This window comes from Aethina tumida, chromosome 1 (genome assembly GCF_024364675.1).
Source record: "Aethina tumida isolate Nest 87 chromosome 1, icAetTumi1.1, whole genome shotgun sequence".
NCBI classification, from domain to species: domain Eukaryota; kingdom Metazoa; phylum Arthropoda; class Insecta; order Coleoptera; family Nitidulidae; genus Aethina; species Aethina tumida.
Window position 1 is genome coordinate 63,540,853 of NC_065435.1, and position 25,631 is coordinate 63,566,483.

General features: G+C 29.9%; 4 protein-coding genes across 4 annotated transcripts; 2 read left to right on the plus strand and 2 right to left on the minus strand.

The window, feature by feature from the left end:
• Positions 1-188: 188 nt before the first annotated feature.
• On the plus strand, positions 189-2,599 carry LOC109598947 (eukaryotic translation initiation factor 2-alpha kinase 3). Its single transcript, XM_020014854.2, has 2 exons — positions 189-1,490; positions 1,840-2,599. Exons 1-2 carry the CDS (start codon positions 386-388, stop codon positions 2,373-2,375), a joined length of 1,641 nt encoding a protein of 546 aa, XP_019870413.1. The 5' UTR covers positions 189-385; the 3' UTR covers positions 2,376-2,599.
• A 1,344-nt stretch (positions 2,600-3,943) lies between these two features.
• On the plus strand, positions 3,944-5,743 carry LOC109598940 (mitochondrial tRNA-specific 2-thiouridylase 1). Its single transcript, XM_020014842.2, has 7 exons — positions 3,944-4,074; positions 4,136-4,301; positions 4,350-4,534; positions 4,585-4,683; positions 4,738-4,865; positions 5,115-5,282; positions 5,334-5,743. Exons 1-7 carry the CDS (start codon positions 3,993-3,995, stop codon positions 5,718-5,720), a joined length of 1,215 nt encoding a protein of 404 aa, XP_019870401.1. The 5' UTR covers positions 3,944-3,992; the 3' UTR covers positions 5,721-5,743.
• LOC109598941 (RNA-binding motif protein, X-linked 2) lies at positions 5,717-7,051 on the minus strand. Its single transcript, XM_020014844.2, has 4 exons — positions 6,916-7,051; positions 6,709-6,861; positions 6,264-6,651; positions 5,717-6,207 (listed from the first exon to the last, which is right to left on the minus strand). The coding sequence occupies exons 1-4, from the start codon at positions 6,927-6,929 to the stop codon at positions 5,764-5,766; spliced, it is 999 nt and encodes a 332-aa protein (XP_019870403.1). The 5' UTR covers positions 6,930-7,051; the 3' UTR covers positions 5,717-5,763.
• A 6,006-nt stretch (positions 7,052-13,057) lies between these two features.
• Positions 13,058-14,408, minus strand: LOC109598929 (venom allergen 5). The gene is made up of 5 exons (XM_020014831.2): positions 14,152-14,408; positions 13,952-14,048; positions 13,768-13,888; positions 13,456-13,715; positions 13,058-13,346 (listed from the first exon to the last, which is right to left on the minus strand). The coding sequence occupies exons 1-5, from the start codon at positions 14,161-14,163 to the stop codon at positions 13,135-13,137; spliced, it is 702 nt and encodes a 233-aa protein (XP_019870390.2). The 5' UTR covers positions 14,164-14,408; the 3' UTR covers positions 13,058-13,134.
• Positions 14,409-25,631: the final 11,223 nt, after the last annotated feature.

The following is a 25,631-nucleotide window of genomic DNA, read 5'->3' on the forward strand; positions in this document are numbered from 1 at the left end:
TAAATTGTATTGTACAACAATTTCTGTATAACGCAATTTTTTAATTCTAAAGATGTATAAAATATATATTAAATATTCATATTTATATATTTTAAACAAAAAAAAATAAGTGCGAAATTTACAAAAACAGCTGTTATCAATCCATAACCTTGAAATATTCGACAATTGTATTTCGTACCCCTCCACACACTATCACTGTTTATTTCTAACCTATTTTTTTTAAGTGCAACAATTTGAAATCCTCATTCTAACGATTAATGTCATACTTAGGACAGCTGTCAGTTCAAATAACTTAGTTTTATGGAATGTAATTATAACATCAGGTACTAAAAAGCATGTTTTGATCAGCTTCTTCTGGAATGTTCTGAGTCTCTAACCAAGAAAAATGGCAAAATCTGTTTTTTCCCAATCTGTCGTAACCCCAGACAGTTCCGATGACGAGAGTGCAGAATCAGACATGGACAAGTCAGATTTGTCCGGAGCAGTCTGTGTACTACCCAGACAACCTAGAGCATCTACACGAGTCAGTATTTTAATCGAGTCTTTAGTCAGGAGCATTTGTTCCATTTATGAGACCGACCCGCAAGAGGCTAATAAACTGTACAAAAAGATATGTGATAAACTCTTCACTATGAATATGATTGATGAAAGTTTTAAGATGGATGAATTTGAGGGAATTAGGAGTCAATTCCAAACTGGATTTATCCATTTGATTACTTCCAACATGAATAACAAACACTTGAGTTTAAAACCAATCAGACACAACATGAGAGATTCACATTATCACAGGGAATTTGAGGAGATTCAATACATTGCAGGAGGTGGTTTTGGCCAAGTATATCTTGTTAGACATAAGTTGGATGGTACTGAATATGCCATGAAAAAGATTCCAATTAGATCTGAAGGCATAGAGTCTGTGAAAAGTTATCTGTCTGAGGTTAAGACTTTTGCTAGCTTAAATCACTCAAATATAGTACAGTACAAAGCAGCCTGGTTGGAAGTAGGAGATCCTACTTATAAAGCCATTTGCAGTAATGGAGATGTAAACACTTCAACAGCAAAGACCTCAAGGAAGCTTAGTCAAATTGAGGATGAATATGTGTTTTCCAAAGAAATGGACGAGTTTTCCGATAAACGTTCTGAAGACACTGACTTTGAAATTGATTTTGAACATAGTATTACTAATGTAAGTAAAGGTAGCATACCTAAAACTAAATCAAATTTAATTAAAAACACCAAATCCAAAAGTGCATCAGACTTGAATGCTCTATGCAAAGTTAATTATAATGAGATAGAGCAAATAAGAGTACAACGAAAAGTAAGATGGGCCACTTTGTATATTCAAATGTCATTATGTCAATTAACATTGAAACAGTGGCTTGATAAAAGAAATGCACTGGAACTGAATCAGAGTAAGGCAATTGTAACCATTAATCCAGATGTTATAAGAAAAAAGTGTATCTATGAAATTTTAATACAACTTGTAAGAGGTATGTACTATTTCTATTTTATAATTTACTTGTTTTTATTAAGAAAAGATTGAAATGAAACAATTACAAAAGATTTTGAAACTTTTTCACAACTTTATGGAAAACCATAGTAGAAAGTAGACCAGTTTGTATCTCAATCTTTTGATAGTAGAACAGAGAAAATATTTGTAGAAAATCCACATCAAGCATTTAACTATTTTATTGAAAAATGCCGAAACGGTGTGAAGATTTGGAAAAGTCTCGACATTTTTCATAATTCATAATAATTTTAATGTCATAAGCTTGGTGCAGTAGTGTATGGTCAGAGTTTATGTAACAAAACATTTAAATACAACCATACATGTTTTAGGAATCCAATACATTCATTCCAAAGGAATTGTGCATCATGACATAAAACCTAGTAATATATTTGTGCAACGAGACAATGACAATGTTTTGGTGCAACTGGGAGATTTTGGATTGGCTTGCCCCCTTCAAAGCGCCAGACATAGTCTTGCATTCGGCACTAAATTATATGCTGCCCCAGAACAACTCGCTGGAAAATGCGAATCGAAAAGTGATCTCTACTCGCTGGGTATAGTTTTGTTCGAATTAATACAATGTTTTAACACAGACATGGAGAGAGTGGAAAACATTACTAAACTAAGAAATGGCGTTTTTCCTGAAGACTTGCAGAAGCGACAGACTGAATTCGTTGAAATGATTGTACAACTCACCTGTAAAAAATATGAAGAGAGGCCAGACACCACTACTATTTTAAAACAGATAGAAAAGTCAAATGAATCTCAACAGATAGAAAAGCTGAAGCAGGTGATAGCTGAGAAAGATGAAGAAATTTCACACTTAAAAGAATTACTCAAATCATATGGCGCAAAAGGAATCTAACAAATAACTATCACATAGAATAAATTTTTAAGACTGAAATGTGGCTAATATTAATTCAGATAGCCTCGACATTTTAGTAAGAAATAATTTTTACAAAGTGATATTTCTTGTAAAAATTAAAGTGATATTTTAATTTATACGATATTGTGTCTCGTCTGTTTACATTATTACATTAAAGACGTGAAAGTTGTTATTATATTTTATAATAAACACTTTAAAAAATAGTTGCTGTATTTTTAACACAACCATCAAGAATTATCAATGGAAAAATTAAACTATTGAATTATCAACAAAGAAATCTTTTTAGAAAAAATATTTTCCTAAAATAAAATTAAAAATACAGAATGATTTCAATATATATTTTTAAACGGTCCATTTTTTAAATCTTATCTTGAATACAAATATTGTATGTGGCAAACATTCAGTGGAGACCAGAGAAGCACACGGCTTTAATTAAATAAAATCAAAATATTTTATATTTTATTTAAAATAATTACACTATATTCTTTCTACTATTATTTATTTTGAACATAACTCAAAACAATAACCACAATTCATCACATTAATTCCACAAGTTTTCATTTGTATTTAGATCAGGACTTTACGCTGGCCAATCGATAATCTCAACAATTTTACCTTTTAACAACTTTGGATGCATGCTTCTTATCATTATCTTACATAAAATTCCATATAACTGGTAAATTATTGTTGGCAAATGGTTCCATTACATCTCTCTTGATGTCTATATACGAAACGGTCCATTTTACTAATAATATTTTGTAATAGCCTTATACCTTAGGACAAGAAACTCCAAACCAAAACTTTTCCCCCACCGTGTTTCAAAGTTTTGGTACTGGATCCAAACATTTGTTAGGTCAATTAACGTATTTTTTACCAGCTGATCTATTGAACATGGATCCATCACAGGATAATTTATAATTTCTTGTGGAAACTTTTAGTCTTATTAGAGTATTTTTTTTATGCCAATGGTTTGTTTACAGAAATATATCTTTACAAGTTTGGTTTATTTAATCGAATTATTATTGTCCTACTAGATACTGATATTGTATGACTTACTTTACTGATTTTTCTAATTTACCTGTCAATAAAGGAACTTATTTTTGTGTTAGAACATTTTGTTATTCTATTTTCAATTGAGTGTGGTGTTTCATATTTGTTAATAAACATTGTAAACCATTTTTAGACTTTGATATTTCCCTCTTCTTTATACTGCAATGTTTCTTTCTTCTCACTGAAAGTGAAATTATTCAATTAAATAAAATAAAATAATAGAAATTATTTTAATTTAGGAACAAAAGAGAATTAATGTAACGTAATTTAATATAAATTTACTTTAAATAAAATAAAAAACCCGTTTGTAAATCAATAAAACTGATTGAAAATATTTATTCTCATATAATTATAATTTTTATAATTTTGTTTTTGTAGTTTATATATTTTTAAAATGTTACAAAAAATATTCTATAGAAAACTGTAAAACAGAGATACTTAGCTTTCATTCCAGATGAACACCAGTAATTATGTAAACCTAACCTATTATAACCTATATTTTAAATACAAATAAATGTTTTTAAATTTTATTTTTTTTTAATAACAATGTCAAAATTAAGAAAAATTGTTGTTGGTATATCTGGAGGTGTAGATAGTGCAGTAGCAGCTTTACTACTAAAAAAGAAAGGTTCATCCCGCCAATGAAGTTTAATTAAATAAAATTATATTTTGTGTTATAAATTTATTAGGTTTTTGTGTGGAAGGTGTGTTTATGCAGAACTGGGATATTGCAGATGAAAAAGGTCGTTGCTCTGCCAGTGAAGATTACAAAGATGCTTCAATTGTCTGTGACAAATTAAATATAAAATTGCGCCACGTTAATTTCGTAAAACAATATTGGAATGATGTATTTACGTAAGTTCTACAAGTAAATGATAACAATAGGTGAATAAATTTTTTTAGATATTTGATAAAAGAGTATGAAGCAGGTTATACTCCAAATCCAGATATTTTATGCAATAGAAATATCAAATTTAATTATTTTTATGATTATGCAACTGAAATCTTGGGAGCAGATGCCATTGCCACTGGCCATTATGCTAGAACAAGTTTTGGCCCTTATTTAGAGAATTATGACCCCAATAAAAGTAAAATTGTAGTTACAAGAAAATCAAACTTTTAATTTTGATGTTTTTAGATGTTTCCATGCATTTAGCTGCTGATGAAAAGAAAGATCAGACTTTTTTTCTGTGCCAAATAGAACAAAAAGCATTAAGACATACCATGTTTCCTTTGGGTAACCACTAATGTACTGATAATTGGCAATAATTTAAAAAATAGTTTCAAACAGGTAACCTACAAAAATCGGAAGTTAAACAAATTGCAACTGACAACAATTTGGAAAAATTTGCTCAAAAAAAAGAAAGTATGGGAATTTGTTTTATAGGATCTAGAAACTTTCAGGATTTTATTCAAGAGGTAAATTTAAAAAAAAAACTTGAAGAAATTGATTTGTTATAAAAGAAATTATCAATTTTTCATATATTATTTTTAACAATAAAATTTATATACATAAATACATACATGCAACACATTTGTCCTGTAATTTTTATAGTGGCATTTATTAAATTATATTAAGATTGGTTATTATAATGTTTTAAAACAACAAAAAATCAGAGATATACAAAAAAACATATGTTACACTATACAGAAATCTTTGTATTTTAGTATATAGAAGATAAACCTGGCGATTTTATTAACATTGATAATGGAAAAGTGGTAGGGCAGCATACAGGTATACACAAATGGACAGTAGGACAAAGAACTAGGCTTCAAGGGCTTCCAGAAGCATTCTTTGTAGCTAGAAAAAATGTGGAAAATAATATAATTTATGTTGTATGTAAATATTGTACAAAAAAGACCACATTTTCATACAGCATATTTTAGGCCCAAGGTACACAACATCCAGTACTATTTACTAAATTATTTTACACATCTCCAGCTCACTGGATCAACGATCAACCAGACGTGTTTAAGAAAGACGAAATTTTGCATTGTCATTTCAAATTTCAACACACCAAACCATGGATACCTTGTAAAGTGTTTCAAACAAATAATGGGCTTGTTGTTAGTTTGAGTGAAGAAACTAGAGCTATTACTGCAGGTCAATATGCTGTATTCTGCAAGGATAATGAATGTTTAGGTAGCGCAAAAATTTTGAATTCTGGTGTATCTGAATATTTTTCAAAACTTGATGTATTTAAAAATGACTTTGATATTCAGAATACAAGTTTGAAGAGTTGTGATAAAATAAAGTTACATAGTGTAAATTGATTTAAATAAAGTTTTATTTCAAATTTTAAGTTTCATTTCAAATCTAGTATTTATATCTATTAGAATACTGAGGGCTGTGTCTTCTGTCCCTGGATTTGCTATTAGAGTTATATTCCTTTCCTCCAGGTCTTGACCATCGTGGTGATCTGGATCTAGAACGAGACTTTTCCTTTTTGAACTGCTTGTATTTATTTTCTCTGTCATACTTATATTCTTGGAACTCTTTATCCTTCCTTGACTTTCTGTATGACTCTTCATTATCAGACAAGTCCTTCTCTTCTTTAATCTTTTGTTTCTTATTACCTTTTACTTCTGCATCTGAATGTGAATCATTTTTATCAGATAAATATTTTGTACTCTTTTTTTTCTTGCCTTTTGATTTTAGAGGTGTGTCAGAATCTGATGAAACATCACTCTCATCTGTAGAGTCCTTTGACTTTTTCTTGTTCTTCTTACTTTTCTTCTTCTTTTTCTTTTCCTTTTTTACCTAAGAATATAATATTTATAAATATATTCAATGTTAATGATAAACTCAAAACTTACATCTGGTGTATCTGTTTCAATAGGTTCTTGTTTGACAGGAAATATTGGCAGCCTGGCAGGTAATTTAATGTCTGGCTGAATGACATCTGCTATTGTTTCTCTAAAATCACCTGGAGGCGTCTTTGGTCTCATAGGAACACTAGCTTTTGGAGCACATCCATCATTGTATAACTTTTCTGTCTCATCGTCTGTTTTCTTGCCAACTTTGGGTGCTTTATAGTTACTGACATGATCAACTCTAATAGTTTTATTTAAAATTTTGATCCCATTGAAATTATCTACTGCTAAAACAGTAGACCTTTGATCTTCATAGCAAATGAAACAAAATCCTTTTGATTTTCCTGTATCCTTGGCTCGTACAAGGTTTATATTAACAATTTCCCCATACCTGAAAAGAAGCTTTATATAAATAAATTGTTAAATTGATTAGATTTAAAGTACTTACTGAGAAAATATGCATATAATGTCTCCTTCAGTTAAATCATAAGGTAAACCACCAACGAATATCCATGCGCTGTCTCTATACTGGTCATGCCATGAGGTTTTATTAGATGTATACAACTCCTGCTCACTAAGTTTGACAACATTTTTCATATTCCTAAAATATTTATTGTTAATAAGAGAATTACTTGACTAATACATTGTGGCATACGTTAGTGGATTCATGTTTCTTCTTCTTTTGTTTAAACAAATGCACAAATTGTTTATAAATCAATTTTTTTATGTTGTTGTTTAAACAAATGAACGAATAGTTACAAAACAACGAACAAAATATTAAGACATAACCTCAACTGTTTAAACACAGAATAAACAAGTAGGCTAGGTTGCCGATGGCTGTTACATGGTTGCCAATATATAGATCTTTTGTAAATTATATACAGGGAGTTAAAAAGAAGTGTCCTAAACATTAAGAGGATATAGGTCTTAAAGAATAACGAAAGGTCCTAGCTCTTTCAGAAATGACATCCAAAAAAATTTTTTCTGTAGCTAACATGGTCGTAGAATGCTTCTGAAAAAACCTTTTTGAATTAATGGAAGGAACGGAGTCAAGTTGAATTTAGTCTGTTAAAATAATTTTATGAAACGAGTTATTACTCTTGGTGGTTTGTATTGTATGGTTCAGTAGTTACTAGTTAAAAACATTTGATATTAGTTTAGAAATAAACTATTGAAGCCAATTAATAAGTCGATAAAATATTGTATAAATACAATAACCACTTTAGTAATGAGCTGGGACAGTAAATGCGTCAAAATATTTTTACAGATCCAGCTTAACTCCAAATCCATATTCAGCAAATTCAGAAGTCGAGAGTACCAACATATTGGGATACAAAAACATCTATGCCAGGACTTCAAACACTTAACTGGAGTACTTAAAGTTTTATTCCAGGTGAATAGAATACCATTCGGGATTAGTTCAGCAGCTAGTATATTCCAAAGGCAATTCACTAGGAGCTATTTCAAAATATGAATAATATATTCATATACGGTCATATCTCAAAAGATGATAGGAAGCATCTAGAAAATTTCTTCCAGAAGAATTAGAGTGGCAGGATATAAGGACAGCTGGGATGGGCAAAGTGCACGACTGACGCTTTTTCGAATTTCCCAGAGTTATACCCAGTGGGATCTGTGAGCAGTGAGTTACTAGAGGAATAGTTCCAATTAAATTCGGAGATTCGAGCACCGCAATCATGACAGGACCGTCAACATTCTTCTGAACCGGAGGAGCCAGAACTATAGTGTAACTATTGCATGAATATATTATATTAGGGAATAACTACATAATATTTTGGAGAATAATACTTACTGAAAATAATAATAAAGGTGACGCAGGCATTCTTTTCCTATCCTGACCATGAAATGACCTCCCATTGTTAATCTAAGAAAGCAAAAATAGATGGTAAAAAAGATTTCAAGTGTATTATTTTGACGTCATAATACGAAGTCAGTCAATCAGTGAACCTTTAAATAGTAAAAAGAAAAATTGATTTTCGCTAGTCAGTGGTGGTAGAACCTTTTGCTACCACGTTAGAAACTTTTTTCCACTTTTGTTATCAATATTTTTGATAATATTGCAGTTTATTATGCATGGATGATGAACACTTAAAAATAGAAGACAAAAAGACAAAATCGAATTAAAAGATATGTTTTATTTGAAATTTATTATCACCATTTTTATTGTACTTCAATAATATGGAAATTAATAAATGTCATCAGTTTTTTAATTTAGAAATCAACCCTTGAAACATTTAGCTCTCTGTGATCATTGTCTACGTCTTAAGGGTTTTTTATTTTTTATTCAGAATACTAATCAGAAACGAACACTAGTAAAAAGTTATAGTTGTCAAGGTTTGTTTTCAGCAAGTTATCTTAATTAAGTAACAAATAATGTATAATAATCTTTGAAAGTAGGAACTTTCCAAACAAAATCCTTTGCGACCCTCTCTCGCTAAGCCCTACCCAGAACCCCAAAAAAATGTAGGCCGTAAAACCCAGGTATACGTAACAAAGGGTCAATTGCGGACCAAAAAATTTACTCCTATCGATTATATAATAAGAATTTCATATTTTTGGAAACACTTCTTGAGAAAATTAGAGATTGACTAAATTAAATAAACTTAGTTTTTGTAAATTATTATCACAAGTAGTCATAAATTAAATAAAATAGCCCTATTTATAAAAACTAATAAAAATGTATAAAATTAGAAAAAAATTCTTTATTTTTCTCTCATCTCTTATGAACTAAAATTAATCCTATTGACATAAACTAAGATATTTATGATTTTATTAATATATAGCAGAGGTGGCCAACCTGAGGCTCTTTGGAGGATTATTTGTGGCTCTCGATAAATGTACCCCCGTTCCCTTTTCATTCCAGAATTATCAAGAGATCTAACACGAGCTTCATCACAAATTGTAATTGCTCTTCATTGTCAAATTGCCAAATTGTAGTAAAAGTCTGTTAGTGTAACGATATATACCACTTTGATTATAATAAACAATCAATTTTTTAGTAAAAATTTATTTATTTAAATTAAATGCTTAATTTTAAGCAGTAAAATATAATTTATTTAATAAAATTTTTAGTTTTCAGCAGGTAACTTATGATCTGTAAAAAATCTCTAAAACTTTTTCGAAGATAAATTATAGAAAATTGAATTCTCTACAAAAAATGTCATATAAAATTTTCTCATCAAGTTGATGGTTGCGTCAAAAAATGAGAAAAATGTCAAAATTTTAAATCAATACAACTTTAATGTTAAATAACTTTTGAAAAAATGAATATATCATAAAACTGTAAGAGACATTTTTTGTAGAGCGTTAAATTTTCTATAAAAATCTGTTTTGGTCATTTTGAAATATTATCTTTAATGAAAGTTCAAATCCAAGAGAACACCGTTACAGTCTTATTTAAACAGGAAATTAAAATTTACGATTTTTTTACCATTTCCAACAAGATTTTCGATATAAATAAGAAAAAAACAACTTTGTCGATTTTTTTGAAACAATCCAATATGATATTGTTAAATTATTTTATATTTATTTATAATTATTTTATATATATTTAATAAAATTTATATATTTTAAATTTTGGTTTATTTATTTCATCTATAAATATCAAATATAAATGCACAAAATGTATTATATATAATACGATGTAAATTTATAAATAATAATTTTATAACAATATAATTATACTACTACTCAAAAATTTTTAAATTTACAGAAGTGTTCTACAATTATTGCGTTGAGATGGTCACACAAAATTGTTACTTACTAAAATAACAATAAATGTAAATTTGGGGATAATTTATGCGAGCCCACTTATTCAGGTCGCAAACGAAACTCGACCTTAGGGTGGTAATGCCATTCTGCAGCCGACTGTACAAAGATTCCTTAATATGCACATATGTATACATAAGTTATGTATATTAAATAGTGTGAAAAGTTATTGAAATAAAACATAATGGAAAGCAGGTTTTTCAATCCATTTGCAATATTTAGATTAGGGTTTCATAGCGACAAAAATTTATAAAAGAAGTTTGACATCAATATTATTAGGGGTAGAAAAGGTACATTTGTTCATTAGTTCATTGGTTGAGTAGTAGTGTCGCTTTGTCACATAAGGATTTAAGTCACCTACTTCATCCCCTGCCAAGATTATAAAAACTTTGTTCAATTTACCACCGATAATTCAGTATCATTAGGAATATAAATAAATATTTAAATGTCTCTCAATATTTTAACTACTGAAACAATTTTTTATAATGATTGAATTAAATAAAAACTTTTCAATATAAATTTTTAAAAATATTATTATTACATAGTACTACATCCAGTTCTCTTTTTAGAAAATCCAAATTTGAATCGGTTTATGATCGCAGTAATCGGTTATTACCAAAGATGATAAACAAGTAACAAAACTCGTTACTTGTTACAAATTAAATGAAAATTTAAATATATTTATGAACAAATATAACAAGGAAAATTAATTAAAGGAAAGAATAAAAAATAAAAGAATAAAGTTAAAAATAAATATTTAACTGAATAAATTATTTACTCGAAAAATAATTGGTATTCGATCTTTGACAAAAAGGCTGTTTAATTCGAAGTTAGACACTATCGTTACAATTACGAATAAGCACAACTAATTCACAAAAAATTGAACAAATTATTACGAAAAATTAGAAAATATAAGACTTACGTAAGTTAAAACACAGAATCACAAAGAACTCTTACTCACTCACTCTGCTTAACTGAAGAGATCTCGGATAAAACTCTGCTGAAAATATTAAAAACTTATGATTTTATAATCTTCAGAATTAAGAGGGGCGAGAAAGAGGTGGTATTTAAGTTACTTGTGGGGGGAAAATACCCTTAACAGCAATTATGTTTCATCCAATATGGTTGTTTGTTAAAAACGTGCTTTCCCATTCCCTATCCCCGTAATGCGATTTAATATACGTTATTTCAACATAATTCAATTTTTAACATTATGTATAAATTTTGTTTAAAGAAAAACTATGTACTCATTAACATTTTCAATTATTTAAAAATCAGTTAATTAACCCAAGTTTACAATTATTAAGTAATATAAAATAGAACAAAGTCACAATTCTCTGAAATTCTAAGAATGACATATGTATTCAGTTTACTTATTCAATTTAACTGAGTTTTTGGGTATGTATTACGTTAATATGTTTTCCATAAAAGATACGCACTAAACTTAGATGGAAACAACATGTGTTATAGATAGTGAGGAAACCCATAAAAACCCACAAAAGTCTAAAAATCCCTGAGAACATAAACAAAGTGGTGTTCCAAAAACCTTTTTTATACTATCAGCCTTATATATACTGTTAGTGATTATCTTTTCTTTGATGAACATTTAAACACACTATACTCATAATACACACATACGGGATTTTTATTAAAACTCTATGTATAGCCTACCTATCTATATTTATAATAAAATACGAAAACAAAATTAAAAATATAAAATTAACTTGTCAGAATTGGTTAATTGATTACTTAAATATTTTGGTAAAAATGTTGAAACTGTGAAATGAATTAAATTTGAATTAATTTTGTTTAAGAAAATATATACATATTTATATTACAAAAAAGTACATCATAAAATTATATTTTTTACTTGTTAGGCCTCCAAATTTTATAAACTCTGATTAAAGAGTAACTATTATTCTTATTTTATTTAATTCAAATTGTAACAGAGCTAGAAAACCGTTATTCGTGGGAGAAATTTGTAGTCTACCACTTTGTTTATGTTGTCACCAATTTTTTCAGACTATTAATGGGTTTTCTTGAAACTAATGTTGCATATGTTAATACTAAAATAGTCGTAAAATCATAAAAAATTTATTTAAAATATTCTTAACGTTACTTGATTTTTAATATATCTGACTTCCTTTCGAACCCTCGTCAAGTGTCAGGGTGTGTTCGCACAGTGGGTTCGAAGTTTAAATAGTTGGATTTCTGCGAGTTTTTATGAAGAACTAATTAATGAATTATTCGCAAATTGATTATTTAACAGATTACCTAAATTAGCCATACATAAAATTTTAGAGAATTGTAAGTATGCTCTATTTATTTATATTAGCTAGTTATAGCAGTATAAAGCTAGTAGCTAATTATAGCAATAATATTTTTCTAAACTTGAAATATATTACAGTATAATAGTACACCTATTATTTACTACAGCATATATTATAATAGTGTTCAATCCACTATAGAACGCCCAAATATCAAAAACCAGTTTGTCATATTTGTGACCAACAAATTTCTTCCATTCATTTGATTAAATTATTTAATAAATTCATCATTGTTGACATCATCATAAACTAAATATTATAGAATTTGTTTTTTACAAATCGTTACGTTTACAAAATAATATTTAGCATAGTCTTCCAACAAACTTTAGTAAATTATAATTAAGAATTGTATATACTTACATTCCGACGATTAGTATTCTTATATTTAAAAGTATAAAATAAATCAAACATAATTTTGATGCAGAGGTAAGCTCACTGCTCAAGACTTGTCACAGAATTTTAAAACTTGTTGTTTTGTTGATTTCGGATTTTCTCCTATCTGATGACGCACGAAATGCAGAAACAAGCTGAAATAAAAAAATATATATTTTCTATTTTCTTTAGTTTTGTTTAATTCAATAGTTACCAGTGATGGATACAATTTTACATATTTTCATCAAATTATATTTTAATAAAAAATTCCAAATTATTTAGTATTACTTTTAATTTTATGTAGTCACAATGAATTATATTTTTTGTTTGCTATATTAAGTGTTAATTAACTACCAAATCAAAATAACACAAAATTTACTATTATGTTACTCTTCATCTAATTGATATTTCTTAGGTAGTCTTAGGAGACATGTGCAGTTGGCGCCTTCGTCAACTACGGCTGTAACTCTGACATAACTGTTAAACCAGGTATACACTTGATCAATTATTGGAAGAGGCTCTGATTCTTCAAACACCGGAGTAAATTTGAGTTCTTTTGCAATTGGGCGGTCTCTGAAATCACTTACTGGAAACATATCTGAAATAGAATTTAATAAATTACATAAATACATATCTGGGTAATTGTAAAGTCAACAACTGAAATCATTAATGAATTTTTCTAACATTTTACCAACAAGTAATCTTACCAGTTTTACACAAACTCTTCATTACGACGTCACAACCGATAGGGCACATGGAGCAGGGTAACGTATCAATTAAATAAATCGGCTGGCCAACCACATTCCCGATCGGATTGTAATTGCAAACGAATCTAAACAATTTGTTACCCGTCTTGATGCCCTCGGGCATCAGTTGAGCATAACTCGCCATCGCACATCCAACCTCTCTTGTATTTGCCCACATCATTTGACTGTAATGGCCAATTGTACCGCGGCTATTTGACACACTAAAAATTAATGGAATATTAATCGTTATTTCAATTTTTTGGTAACATTTGCCTTGTGAAATTTCTAATATCCGTCTCCTCCATGTTGTTACTTTGTTTATACCAGTTTAAGATTAGTAATTCTTCATCTGGTGTACGGTTGGTTGTGATGGTTAGAACGTTTTGGCCTATCGCTGTAAATTCAAATTAAACCCAATTGGTATTTTTGATCAAAGAGCAAAGAAATAATTACTTACAACTATTCTTTCCAGGATCGTACTGCGTTTTGTTGTTTAATTGGACACAGCACCTAACCCAATTCTCTGCCATTTCTGCAAGCCAGTCACTCCATTTCTAGAAACAAAAATATAAAATGTTTTAGTTTTTAACTAGCAGCTATTTTTGTTGTTTGTCTATATTTTAGTATGAGAAATCTTTTTATTCACTGGACACCTACCAACTTTTGCATATTGCCTGCGGCTGATGGAGTGAATCCAACGTTAGCTTTACCAGATGCAACATGATCTCTAAGTCTGTTGTGTAGCGTCTCAATCAAATCGGAATCGATAGGTATTAATTTATAATCTACGCAATTTTCATTACAGCTCAGCTTGTAAATTAAATAATTAAGTAAACATTTATGTGAAATTATTTTTAAATGCGAATTCTTACTACAAAAACTGACAGTATGAGTACAATTATTCCAGTACGTAACATTTTCGTGACATTTATCATGTTTTTATACTGTAACTAAGGTATTATTGACAATATCGAATCTACAACAGCTTTAAATTTAAAATCACATCTGCAATTTCTGTCTATCTGTATTTATCTACTGAATACTAATTTTATTTGGTTTGATTTAATACTAGTCTAAAACAAAAGTAGTTCTTAGTTGCTTGTATTTTCATAGTTAACTTTAAATTGTTATAATTAATCTACCTATTTGTACTAACTGATTTTACAACTTTTTTATATTTTGAAACTAAAAGATGTAATTATATAATTTTGTAAAAATTATGTTTCTTATTTAAATTTACAAATTAAACTAGATTAAATTAAAGATTAAATTAAATAAATTTAAGACTTAATTGTAAAACAACAATCCTTAATGATCCAAAAATGCGATATATAGTATAGGACAAAATTAGAGCGACTTTCTTCTTGTTTAAATACCAAACTACACTGATTTTTGTTCTATTAAATAATAAAACACATATATAGAAATGATGTTATTTATTGATGAAACATGTCACGTTAACGATGATATAGAAAAATAAAACCAGAAAATTAACAATTTTTATCGCTACAAAATTAGAACGACTCTTTATAAAAATTAAAAAAAAAAACAAAGTAACTCCAACGTAAATGGCCTAAGATATAATATTTTGTCCAGTATCTCTTATTGGCTATGACATCCTCACATCTTTTTGGCATAGACGAGATTAGATTGGAAATTATTTCCTCGTCTATATTGTTCCAAACATTTTTGATTTGCTCAAACAAATTTGCTTTATTTGTCATGTTCTTATCATTTTATCCACAATCTCCCATGTTTTCTAATAAAAAAATCGAGAGATTGAGCTGGCTGGCCACTTTAAGACATTAATTTTTTCTTGAACAAACCATTCTTTAACAAGTTTGGCAGTGTGTTTGGGGTCATTGTCATGCAGTTATAAATTTAAAGGCATATCCCATTCACAATAGGGTAGCATGACATCTTCTCATATGTTACTCACTTATTTAAACTCGGTCTCAAATATGTTTAATTTAAAATTCAATCAATTTTACTGCACCTCATCAACATGTGAAATTAATTAATTAATTATAATCATTAATTATTATGTTTAAACGATTATTATAAAACAATCTGTAAGATTTGTTTATAAATAAATCAGAAATTTGAGTGGAAAAATTGCATTTCAGTTGAATGTATTCGCGATGTGCTTGTAATTATGTGGGGCCCATGCTCCACGGAAATCCGTGAATTATATTTTACTATGTTCTTTAGCGTTTATTAAGGGAAATGCCCGTAATATTTGAATGTACATTTTATGATATTTTGAACTTTATATTCCGGGAGTACCTGGAACCGAACCCCTTTAAATTACTGGGGGAATTTCCACACAATAAATGTTTTTTTGGTTTAGCGAGAGGGCTTACCAGATCTGGAAATACCGAGAAGGCTTGCTAGATGTGGAAATACTTTCTTTGGAGGCACACATTTATGACGTTAGGAAGTGCGTGTTCCAGGAACGCCCACCAGATGTGGAAGTGCCTGGACACCCTTTAAATTGCCTGAGCGCCCTGACTCACCCTCTCAATCAGTTAGTCCGCCTCTATCACTGCCCAAACAACTCTCGTCCGTACTCCTCCATCTGAATCAGCTTCCCTTTCAATCCACAGTAATAAACCTAACAAAACTCAAGTGCATTTCTGTTGTGTATCGCCCGTATTCGTACACCTATTATTTACTCCAGCAGATATTATAACTAGGTGTTATAGAGAGAACACCAAATTGGTGACCCCGACGTGATCTGTTGTGAGTAAAATATTTTGTGAAAAATGTCACCCACTGCCGACCAACATGCCACTAACAGCGCCGAGATCACCGGTGACGTCCGTACGACCCGGATCATCACCTTACCGCCATTTATGGAAAGTGAACCCGAATTTTGGTTCGACATGTTGGAAATGAGATTTGATGCAGCCCACCTAAACGATCCTGTAGAGCGTTTTATACAGACTTTCGCCGCACTAAGCCCTAGCGTGTCTCTATTGGCAAAACACCTTATAAAGCCGACAATAAACAGTGAATCGTATTCACGTTTGAAGGAGAGAGTGGTAAGTCGCCTTACTTTATCACACGAACATCGGATACGGTAACCTCTGGAAACAGAAACTATGGGTGACGACAAACCGTCAGTATTCTTATGCCGTCTACAAAGTCTGGCAGGTCCTGATGTACCCGAGCCGCTTCTGCGGACGATTTGGGAGAGCCGTTTGCCCTCTGATGTTCGCATGGATTCCAATATGCTACTTTCTAAGGCAGCGGAAAACGGTGATCGAGCGTATGACATCATCAAGGCCTCGAATTCGGGAGCAGTGAGCGCGAGCTTACCAAATAGTGTGGACATGATGAGTCGTATCCTCGAAAGACTAAACCGGGTGGAAGAGAAGTTGGCATCACAGCAAATTAACCAGCTGGAGGTTAGGCATGATCTATCGAGAAGACGCGGTGATCAACGTGGGATATCCCGTTCACGAAGTCCCAGTCGACCAAGAGATGCTAACGGAGTGTGTTGGTATCATTGGAAGTTCGCCGAAAATGCAAGAAAGTGCAAGCAGCCGTGCACTTACCACAGCGCGGAAAACGCCCCGGGCACTCGAGATCAGCCCTACGACTTCGCGCCGTTTATTCGTTACGGATCGGACAACCCAAAAACGGTTCCTCATCGATACGGAGGAGGCGGATTTATGTGTGTATCCACGTATGTACATATCTACCAGAGCCGCGTACTAGATCCACGTACGAACTAACAGCCGCGAACGGAACTGTCATCCACACTTACGGTACAGTGGATTTGACACTCAATTTGGGCTTGAGGAGAGTTTTCACCTGGAGTTTTGTGGTAGCTGATATATCCAAGCCTATCATCTGTGCTGATTTTTTAGCGCATTTTGGGCTGTTAGTGGATATAGGACGTCGAAGACATCTAGACCAAGTGACCCAGCTTATCTCAACCGACTGAAACACCGTACCACGACCTATTACAGCAGTATCCAGAAATCACACGCTCCAGAGGAGCACCGAGCGAGGTATTGCATTCCACACGACATCACATCGTTACCACACCAACGGTCAAGAAGGCTTGCCCCGGACAAACTGCGTGCTGCTTCAACGTTTCATCGACGAAGTACTCCAAGGTCTCGAGTTTAGTTTCGCCTATATTGATGACATTCTTGTGGCGTCATCATCTCACGAGGAGCACTTACGACACCTGGAGATCTTATTCAAACGCCTGAAGAGTTACGGAGTGGTGATAAATCCCGGAAAGTGTGTATTCGGTAAATCCGAGGTGAAATTCCTCGGCTACCTAGTATCAAACACGGACACTCGTCCATTACCCGAAAAGGTTAGCGCAATTCGTAGCTTCCCGCAGCCACACACCGTGAAGCGACTTCGGCAGTTTCTCGGCATGATAAACTTTTACAGCAGTTTCTGCCGAAAGCGGCACATATTCAAGCACCGCTAAATCAACTTCTGCAAGATAACGAGAGAGGAAAGACGCCTATTAAGTGGACATCAGAGGCTGTCAAAGCTTTTGAAGCTACAAAGGAGTGCCTAGCGCAAGCTACACTCCTTGCTCATCCTGCATTGGGTGCACCGTTGACATTATTCACTGATGCATCGGACTTTGCGATTGGGGCGTCCTTGCAACAAAAAATCGATGACGACTGGCAACCGCTAGAATTCTTCTCGAAGAAGTTGAGCCCTGCTGAAATGAAATACGGCGCCTACGATCGAGAATTGCTCGCAATCTACCAAGCCGTAAGGCATTTTCGACACATGGTCGAAGGAAGAGAATTCTCAATCCATACTGACCACAAACCAATAACTTTCGCGTTCAGAAAAAAGGATCGGGTCTAAGACGACTTTGGAGCGATCGTTTTCATTTACTACGTTCGGTACGTATCGGTTTTCGAATCGAAATATTTTGTAAATTAGTTAAAGACACGGCACAACCATTTAAACTTCGAACCCACTGTGCGACCGACCACACCCTGACACTCGATAAGGGTTCGAAAAGAAATCACACATGTTAAGAATCAACTAATGTATAATATTTTAAAATAAATTTTGTATGATTTTACGACTATTTTACGATTAACATATAAAAGATTAATTTTAAGAAAACCTATCAAAAATCTGAAAAAATTCGTGAGAATCTAAACAGTGGTGGTCTAAAAATTCTCTCACGAAGCAATTAAATAACGGTTTTCTAGTTCTGTTACAATATAAAAATCAAAAAGTTGATGAAATTGTTATTTTATATTGTTTTAATATTATTAACCCATTTTACCTGTTTATATACATATTTAATTATAATTAACAAAAAAGTAACATACATACTTAATTATTATAACATTATTATTAACTTGAACGAGGCGTTTGATAAGTTGAGGAGGAAGATAAGCAAACTTGTAACTAGTCATTAATAATTCTTACAATTAAAAATTTACATATTAATAAATGTAAAAAAACTAAAAGAAAAATAAATAAAGTTTTATAATAATATTGTAAAATACCCAAAATTATAATCGTCTTTATGATAAATCAAGGGACGGAAATAGAAAATAAATATATTCTATTACCGCTTGTTTCTGCATTTCGTGCGTCATCAGATAGGACATAATTCAAAATTGTATCTCTGCAGTAGAAATACAATTTTGAAAATCCTATGACAAGCCTTACAATTTAAAAATACAATTTTATGTTAGTAATTTGTAGTTGAGCTTGTCGCTGCATTTACGGCGAAAACTATTCAATTCAAAAATACTAATACAAGCTGAGTAAATGCAGCCCTACACTAAGTCACAATATACTAAAATCTAAATAATCTATTATCTGTAAATAAATTAAAATTATAATTATTAACTATTATGAATTCCTGCAAATAAATAAATAATTAAAAAATGAACAAAAAGTAAATTGGTTGGCCAATAATTTGACGAACAAAAAGGAAGCTTGTTGGCCAATAACGAACAAATGGAAATATGTTGGTCAATAATATGACGAACAGAAGGGAATTTGTTGGTCAATAATATAACGATTTGATTTTGTTGATCAATAATATGAGGAACAAAATGGGAATTTATAGGCCAGGGATTTTGTTCAATAAATATGATGAAAATAAAACAAACTAAATTTTATTTAATTAATTTAAGCTGAAAGAGAAGGCCTTATTAGTATTATTTAAAAAATATATAAATGAATATCTCATTCTAATTTATTTGAGCTGAAAAGAATGTCTGATTAGACTGGAAAAAGAAAATAAAAATAAACCATTCCTGAAAATCATAAAAGATATCTTTCTTATATTTTCAAAAACATATATATATATATATATATATATATATATATATATATATATATAAATATAAAAATCAAAAGATGACGATGCAAGAAGAATTAAAATCAATATGTTCAAAAACTTACTTTGCGTTGCCAGTTGCCAGCTTAACAAGTCTCGTTCTGGACCTACCTCAAATTAATCAAAAACAAAAAATCAATATCGTTTTATTGATAATTAAAATTGTGAATCATTACCTTTAACGTCCTTTCCCTGTTGTCTTATTGTCTTTCCAATAGTTGGTTGCATTTACTGCATTTATTCTTATAAACTTCCATGCAATGTTTTATCCATGCATTTATTTTTAAATGATTGATACTCCACTTAATCCAAGTAGAATTGATTTATTCTGAAATTTTGTCATTTAATTCATGCATTTATTCTTATAAACTATCCATGCATTTATTTTTAAATGATTGATACTCTACTTAATTCAAGTAGAGTTGATTTATTCTGAAATTTTGTCATTTAATGCATGCATTTATTCTTCACTGATGTATAATCACTCTACTTAATCCAAGTAAAGTTGATTTATTGTCATGATTTCATCATTTAAAGCATGCACTTATTCTTATGAACTAATCCATGCAAAGTTTTATGCATGCATTTATTCTTCACTGATTTATAATCACTTTACTTAATCCAAGTAAAGTTGATTTATTGTCATGATTTTATCATTTAAAGCATGCATTTATAATTACGAACTAATCCATGCAAAGTTTTATGCATGCATTTATTCTTCACTGATTTATAATCACTTTACTTAATCCAAGTAAAGTTAATTTATTGTCATGATTTTATCATTTAAAGCATGCATTTATTCTTATGAACTAATCCAAGCAAAGTTTTATGCATGCATTTATTCTTCACTGATGTATAATTACTCTACTTAATCCAAGTAAAGTCAATTTATTGTCATGATTTTATCATTTAAAGCATGCATTTATTCTTATGAGCTAATCCATGCAAAGTTGTATGCATGCATTTATTCTTCACCGATGTATAATCACTCTACTTATTCAAAGTAAAGTTGATTTATTGTCATGATTTTATCATTTAAAACATGCATTTATTCTTATGAACTAATCCATGCAGAGTTGTATGCATGCATTTATTCTTATGGACTAATCCATGCAAAATTTTATGCATGCACTTATTGTAAACTGATGCATAATCACTCTACTTAATCCAAGTAAAGTTGATTTATTGTCATGATTTTATCATTAAAAACATGCATTTATTCTTATGAACTAATCTATACAAAGTTTTATACATGCATTTATTCTTAACTGATGCATAATCACTCTACTTAATCCAAGTAAAGTTGATTTATTGTCATGATTTTATCATTTAAAACATGCATTTATTCTTATGAACTAATCCATGCAAAGTTTTATTCATGCATTTATTCTTCACTGATGTATAATTACTCTACTTAATCCAAGTAAAGTTGATTTATTGTCATGATTTTATCATTTAAAGCATGCATTTATTCTTATGGACTAATCCATGCAAAATTTTATGCATGCACTTATTCTTAACTGATGCATAATCACTCTACTTAATCCAAGTAAAGTTGATTTATTGTCATGATTTTATCATTAAAAACATGCATTTATTCTTATGAACTAATCCATGCAAAGTTGTATGTATGCATTTATTCTTCACTGATGTATAATCACTCTACTTAATCCAAGTAAAGTTGATTTATTGTCACGATTTTATCATTTAAAACATGCATTTTTTCTTATGAACTAATCCATGCAAAGTCTTATTCATGCATTTATTCTTCACTGATGTATAATTACTCTACTTAATCCAAGTAAAGTTGATTTATTGTCATGACTTTCTCATTTAAAACATGCATTTATTCTTATGAACTAATCCATGCAAAGTTTTATACATGTATTTATTCTTCACTGATGTATAATCACTCTACTTAATCCAAGTAAAGTTGATTTATTGTCATGATTTTATCATTTAAAACATGCATTTATTCTTATGAACTAATCCATGCAAAGTTTTATACATGTATTTATTCTTCACTGATGTATAATCACTCTACTTAATCCAAGTAAAGTTGATTTATTGTCATGATTTTATCATTTAAAACATGCATTTTTTCTTATGAACTAATCCATGCAAAGTTGTATGCATGCATTTATTCTTCACTGATGTATAATCACTCTACTTAATCCAAGTAAATTTAATTAGTTGTCATGATTTTATCATTTAAAGCATGCATTTATTCTTATGAACTAATCCATGCAACGTTTTATTCATGCATTTATTCTTCACTGATGTATAATCACTCTACTTAATCCAAGTAAAGTTGATTTATTGTCATGATTTTATCATTTAAATCATGCATTTATTCTTATGAACTGATCCATTCAAAGTTTTATTCATGCATTTATTCTTCACTGATGTATAATCACTCTACTTAATCCAAGTAAAGTTGATTTATTGTCATGATTTTCTCATTTAAAACATGCATTTATTCTTATGAACTAATCCATGCAAAGTTTTATACATGCATTTATTCTTCACTGATGTATAATCACTCTACTTAATCCAAGTAAAGTTGATTTATTGTCATGATTTTATCATTAAAAACATGCATTTATTCTTATGAACTAATCCATGCAAAGTTGTATGCATGCATTTATTCTTCACTGATGTATAATCCAAGTAAAGTTGATTTATTGTCATGATTTTCTCATTTAAAACATGCATTTATTCTTATGAACTAATCCATGCAAAGTTTTATACATGCATTTATTCTTCACTGATGTATAATCACTCTACTTAATCCAAGTAAAGTTGATTTATTGTCATGATTTTATCATTTAAAACATGCATTTTTTCTTATGAACTAATCCATGCAAAGTTGTATGCATGCATTTATTCTTCACTGATGTATAATCACTCTACTCAATCCATGTAAAGTTGATTTATTGTCATGATTTTATCATTTAAAACATGCATTTATTCTTATGAACTAATCCATGCAAAGTTTTATTCATGCATTTATTCTTCACTGATGTATAATTACTCTACTTAATCCAAGTAAAGTTGATTTATTGTCATGACTTTCTCATTTAAAACATGCATTTATTCTTATGAACTAATCCATGCAAAGTTTTATACACGTATTTATTCTTCACTGATGTATAATCACTCTACTTAATCCAAGTAAAGTTGATTTATTGTCATGATTTTATCATTTAAAGCATGCATTTATTCTTATGGACTAATCCATGCAAAATTTTATGCATGCACTTATTCTTAACTGATGCATAATCACTCTACTTAATTCAAGTAAAGTTGATTTATTGTCATGATTTTCTCATTTAAAACATGCACTTATTCTTATGAACTAATCCATGCAAAGTTTTATACATGTATTTATTCTTCACTGATGTATAATCACTCTACTTAATCCAAGTAAAGTTGATTTATTGTCATGATTTTATCATTTAAAACATGCATTTTTTCTTATGAACTAATCCATGCAAAGTTGTATGCATGCATTTATTCTTCACTGATGTATAATCACTCTACTTAATCCAAGTAAAGTCGATTTATTGTCATGATTTTATCATCTAAAACATGCATTTATGAACTAATCCATACAAAGTTGTATGCATGCATTTATTCTTCACTGATGTATAATCACTCCACTTAATCCAAGTAAAGTTGATTTATTGTCATGTCATTTAAAACATGCACTTATTCTTATGAACTAATCCATGCAAAGTTTTATACATGTATTTATTCTTCATTGATGTATAATCACTCTACTTAATCCAAGTAAAGTTGATTTATTGTCATGATTTTATCATTTAAAACATGCATTTATTCTTATGAACTAATCCATGCAGAGTTGTATGCATGCATTTATTCTTATGAACTAATCCATGCAAAGTTATATGCATGCATTTATTTTTCACTGATGTATTATCACTCTACTTAATCCAAGTAAAGTTGATTTATTGTCATGATTTTATCATTTAAAACATGCATTTTTTCTTATGAACTAAACCATGCAAAGTTGTATGCATGCATTTATTCTTCACTGATGTATAATCACTCTACTTAATCCAAGTAAAGTCGATTTATTGTCATGATTTTATCATCTAAAACATGCATTTATGAACTAATCCATACAAAGTTGTATGCATGCATTTATTCTTCACTGATGTATAATCACTCCACTTAATCCAAGTAAACTTGATTTATTGTCATGATTTTCTCATTTAAAACATGCACTTATTCTTATGAACTAATCCATGCAAAGTTTTATACATGTATTTATTCTTCACTGATGTATAATCACTCTACTTAATCCAAGTAAAGTTGATTTATTGTCATGATTTTATCATTTAAAGCATGCATTTATTCTTATGAACCAATCCATGCAAAGTTGTATGCATGCATTTATTCTTCACTGATGTATAATCACTCTACTTAATCCAAGTAAAGTTGATTTATTGTCATGATTTTCTCATTTAAAACATGCATTTATTCTTATGAACTAATCCATGCAACGTTTTATTCATGCATTTATTCTTCACTGATGTATAATCACTCTACTTAATCCAAGTAAAGTTGATTTATTGTCATGATTTTATCATTTAAATCATGCATTTATTCTTATGAACTAATCCATTCAAAGTTTTATTCATGCATTTAATCTTCACTGATGTATAATCACTCTACTTAATCCAAGTAAAGTTGATTTATTGTCATGATTTTATCATTAAAAACATGCATTTATTCTTATGAACTAATCCATGCAAAGTTGTATGCATGCATTTATTCTTCACTGATGTATAATCCAAGTAAAGTTGATTTATTGTCATGATTTTATCATTAGAAACATGCATTTATTCTTATGAACTAATCCATGCAAAGTTGTATGTATGCATTTATTCTTCACTGATGTATAATCACTCTACTTAATCCAAGTAAAGTTGATTTATTGTCATGATTTTCTCATTTAAAACATGCATTTATTCTTATGAACCAATCCATGCAAAGTTTTATACATGCATTTATTCTTCACTGATGTATAATCACTCTACTTAATCCAAGTAAAGTCGATTTATTGTCATGATTTTATCATTTAAAGCATGCATTTATTCTTATGAACTAATCAATGCAAAGTTGTATGTATGCATTTATTCTTCACTGATGTATAATCACTCTACTTAATCCAAGTAAAGTCGATTTATTGTCATGATTTTATCATCTAAAACATGCATTTATGAACTAATCCATGCAAAGTTTTATACATGTATTTATTCTTCACTGATGTATAATCACTCTACTTAATCCAAGTAAAGTTGATTTATTGTCATGATTTTATCATTTAAAACATGCATTTTTTCTTATGAACTAATCCATGCAAAGTTGTATGCATGCATTTATTCTTCACTGATGTATAATCACTCTACTTAATCCAAGTAAATTTAATTAGTTGTCATGATTTTATCATTTAAAGCATGCATTTATTCTTATGAACTAATCCATGCAACGTTTTATTCATGCATTTATTCTTCACTGATGTATAATCACTCTACTTAATCCAAGTAAAGTTGATTTATTGTCATGATTTTATCATTTAAATCATGCATTTATTCTTATGAACTGATCCATTCAAAGTTTTATTCATGCATTTATTCTTCACTGATGTATAATCACTCTACTTAATCCAAGTAAAGTTGATTTATTGTCATGATTTTCTCATTTAAAACATGCATTTATTCTTATGAACTAATCCATGCAAAGTTTTATACAT

Bases quoted from the DNA above. Each gene is read 5' to 3' on its own strand.
- LOC109598940 (XM_020014842.2), top strand. From the start codon at position 3,993: ATGTCAAAATTAAGAAAAATTGTTGTTGGTATATCTGGAGGTGTAGAT. The intron at 4,075-4,135 runs GTTCATCCCGCC...TAAATTTATTAG, and splicing joins TTTACTACTAAAAAAGAAAG to GTTTTTGTGTGGAAGGTGTG. The intron at 4,866-5,114 runs GTAAATTTAAAA...TTTGTATTTTAG, and splicing joins TTCAGGATTTTATTCAAGAG to TATATAGAAGATAAACCTGG.
- LOC109598941 (XM_020014844.2), bottom strand. The intron at 6,652-6,708 runs GTAAGTACTTTA...GCTTCTTTTCAG, and splicing joins ATTATATGCATATTTTCTCA to GTATGGGGAAATTGTTAATA. The intron at 6,208-6,263 runs GTAAGTTTTGAG...TTATATTCTTAG, and splicing joins TTGAAACAGATACACCAGAT to GTAAAAAAGGAAAAGAAAAA.
- LOC109598947 (XM_020014854.2), top strand. From the start codon at position 386: ATGGCAAAATCTGTTTTTTCCCAATCTGTCGTAACCCCAGACAGTTCC. The intron at 1,491-1,839 runs GTATGTACTATT...TACATGTTTTAG, and splicing joins TTTAATACAACTTGTAAGAG to GAATCCAATACATTCATTCC.
- LOC109598929 (XM_020014831.2), bottom strand. The intron at 13,889-13,951 runs GTAAGTAATTAT...TTGAATTTACAG, and splicing joins CGATCCTGGAAAGAATAGTT to CGATAGGCCAAAACGTTCTA. The intron at 13,347-13,455 runs GTAAGATTACTT...ATTCTATTTCAG, and splicing joins GAAGAGTTTGTGTAAAACTG to ATATGTTTCCAGTAAGTGAT.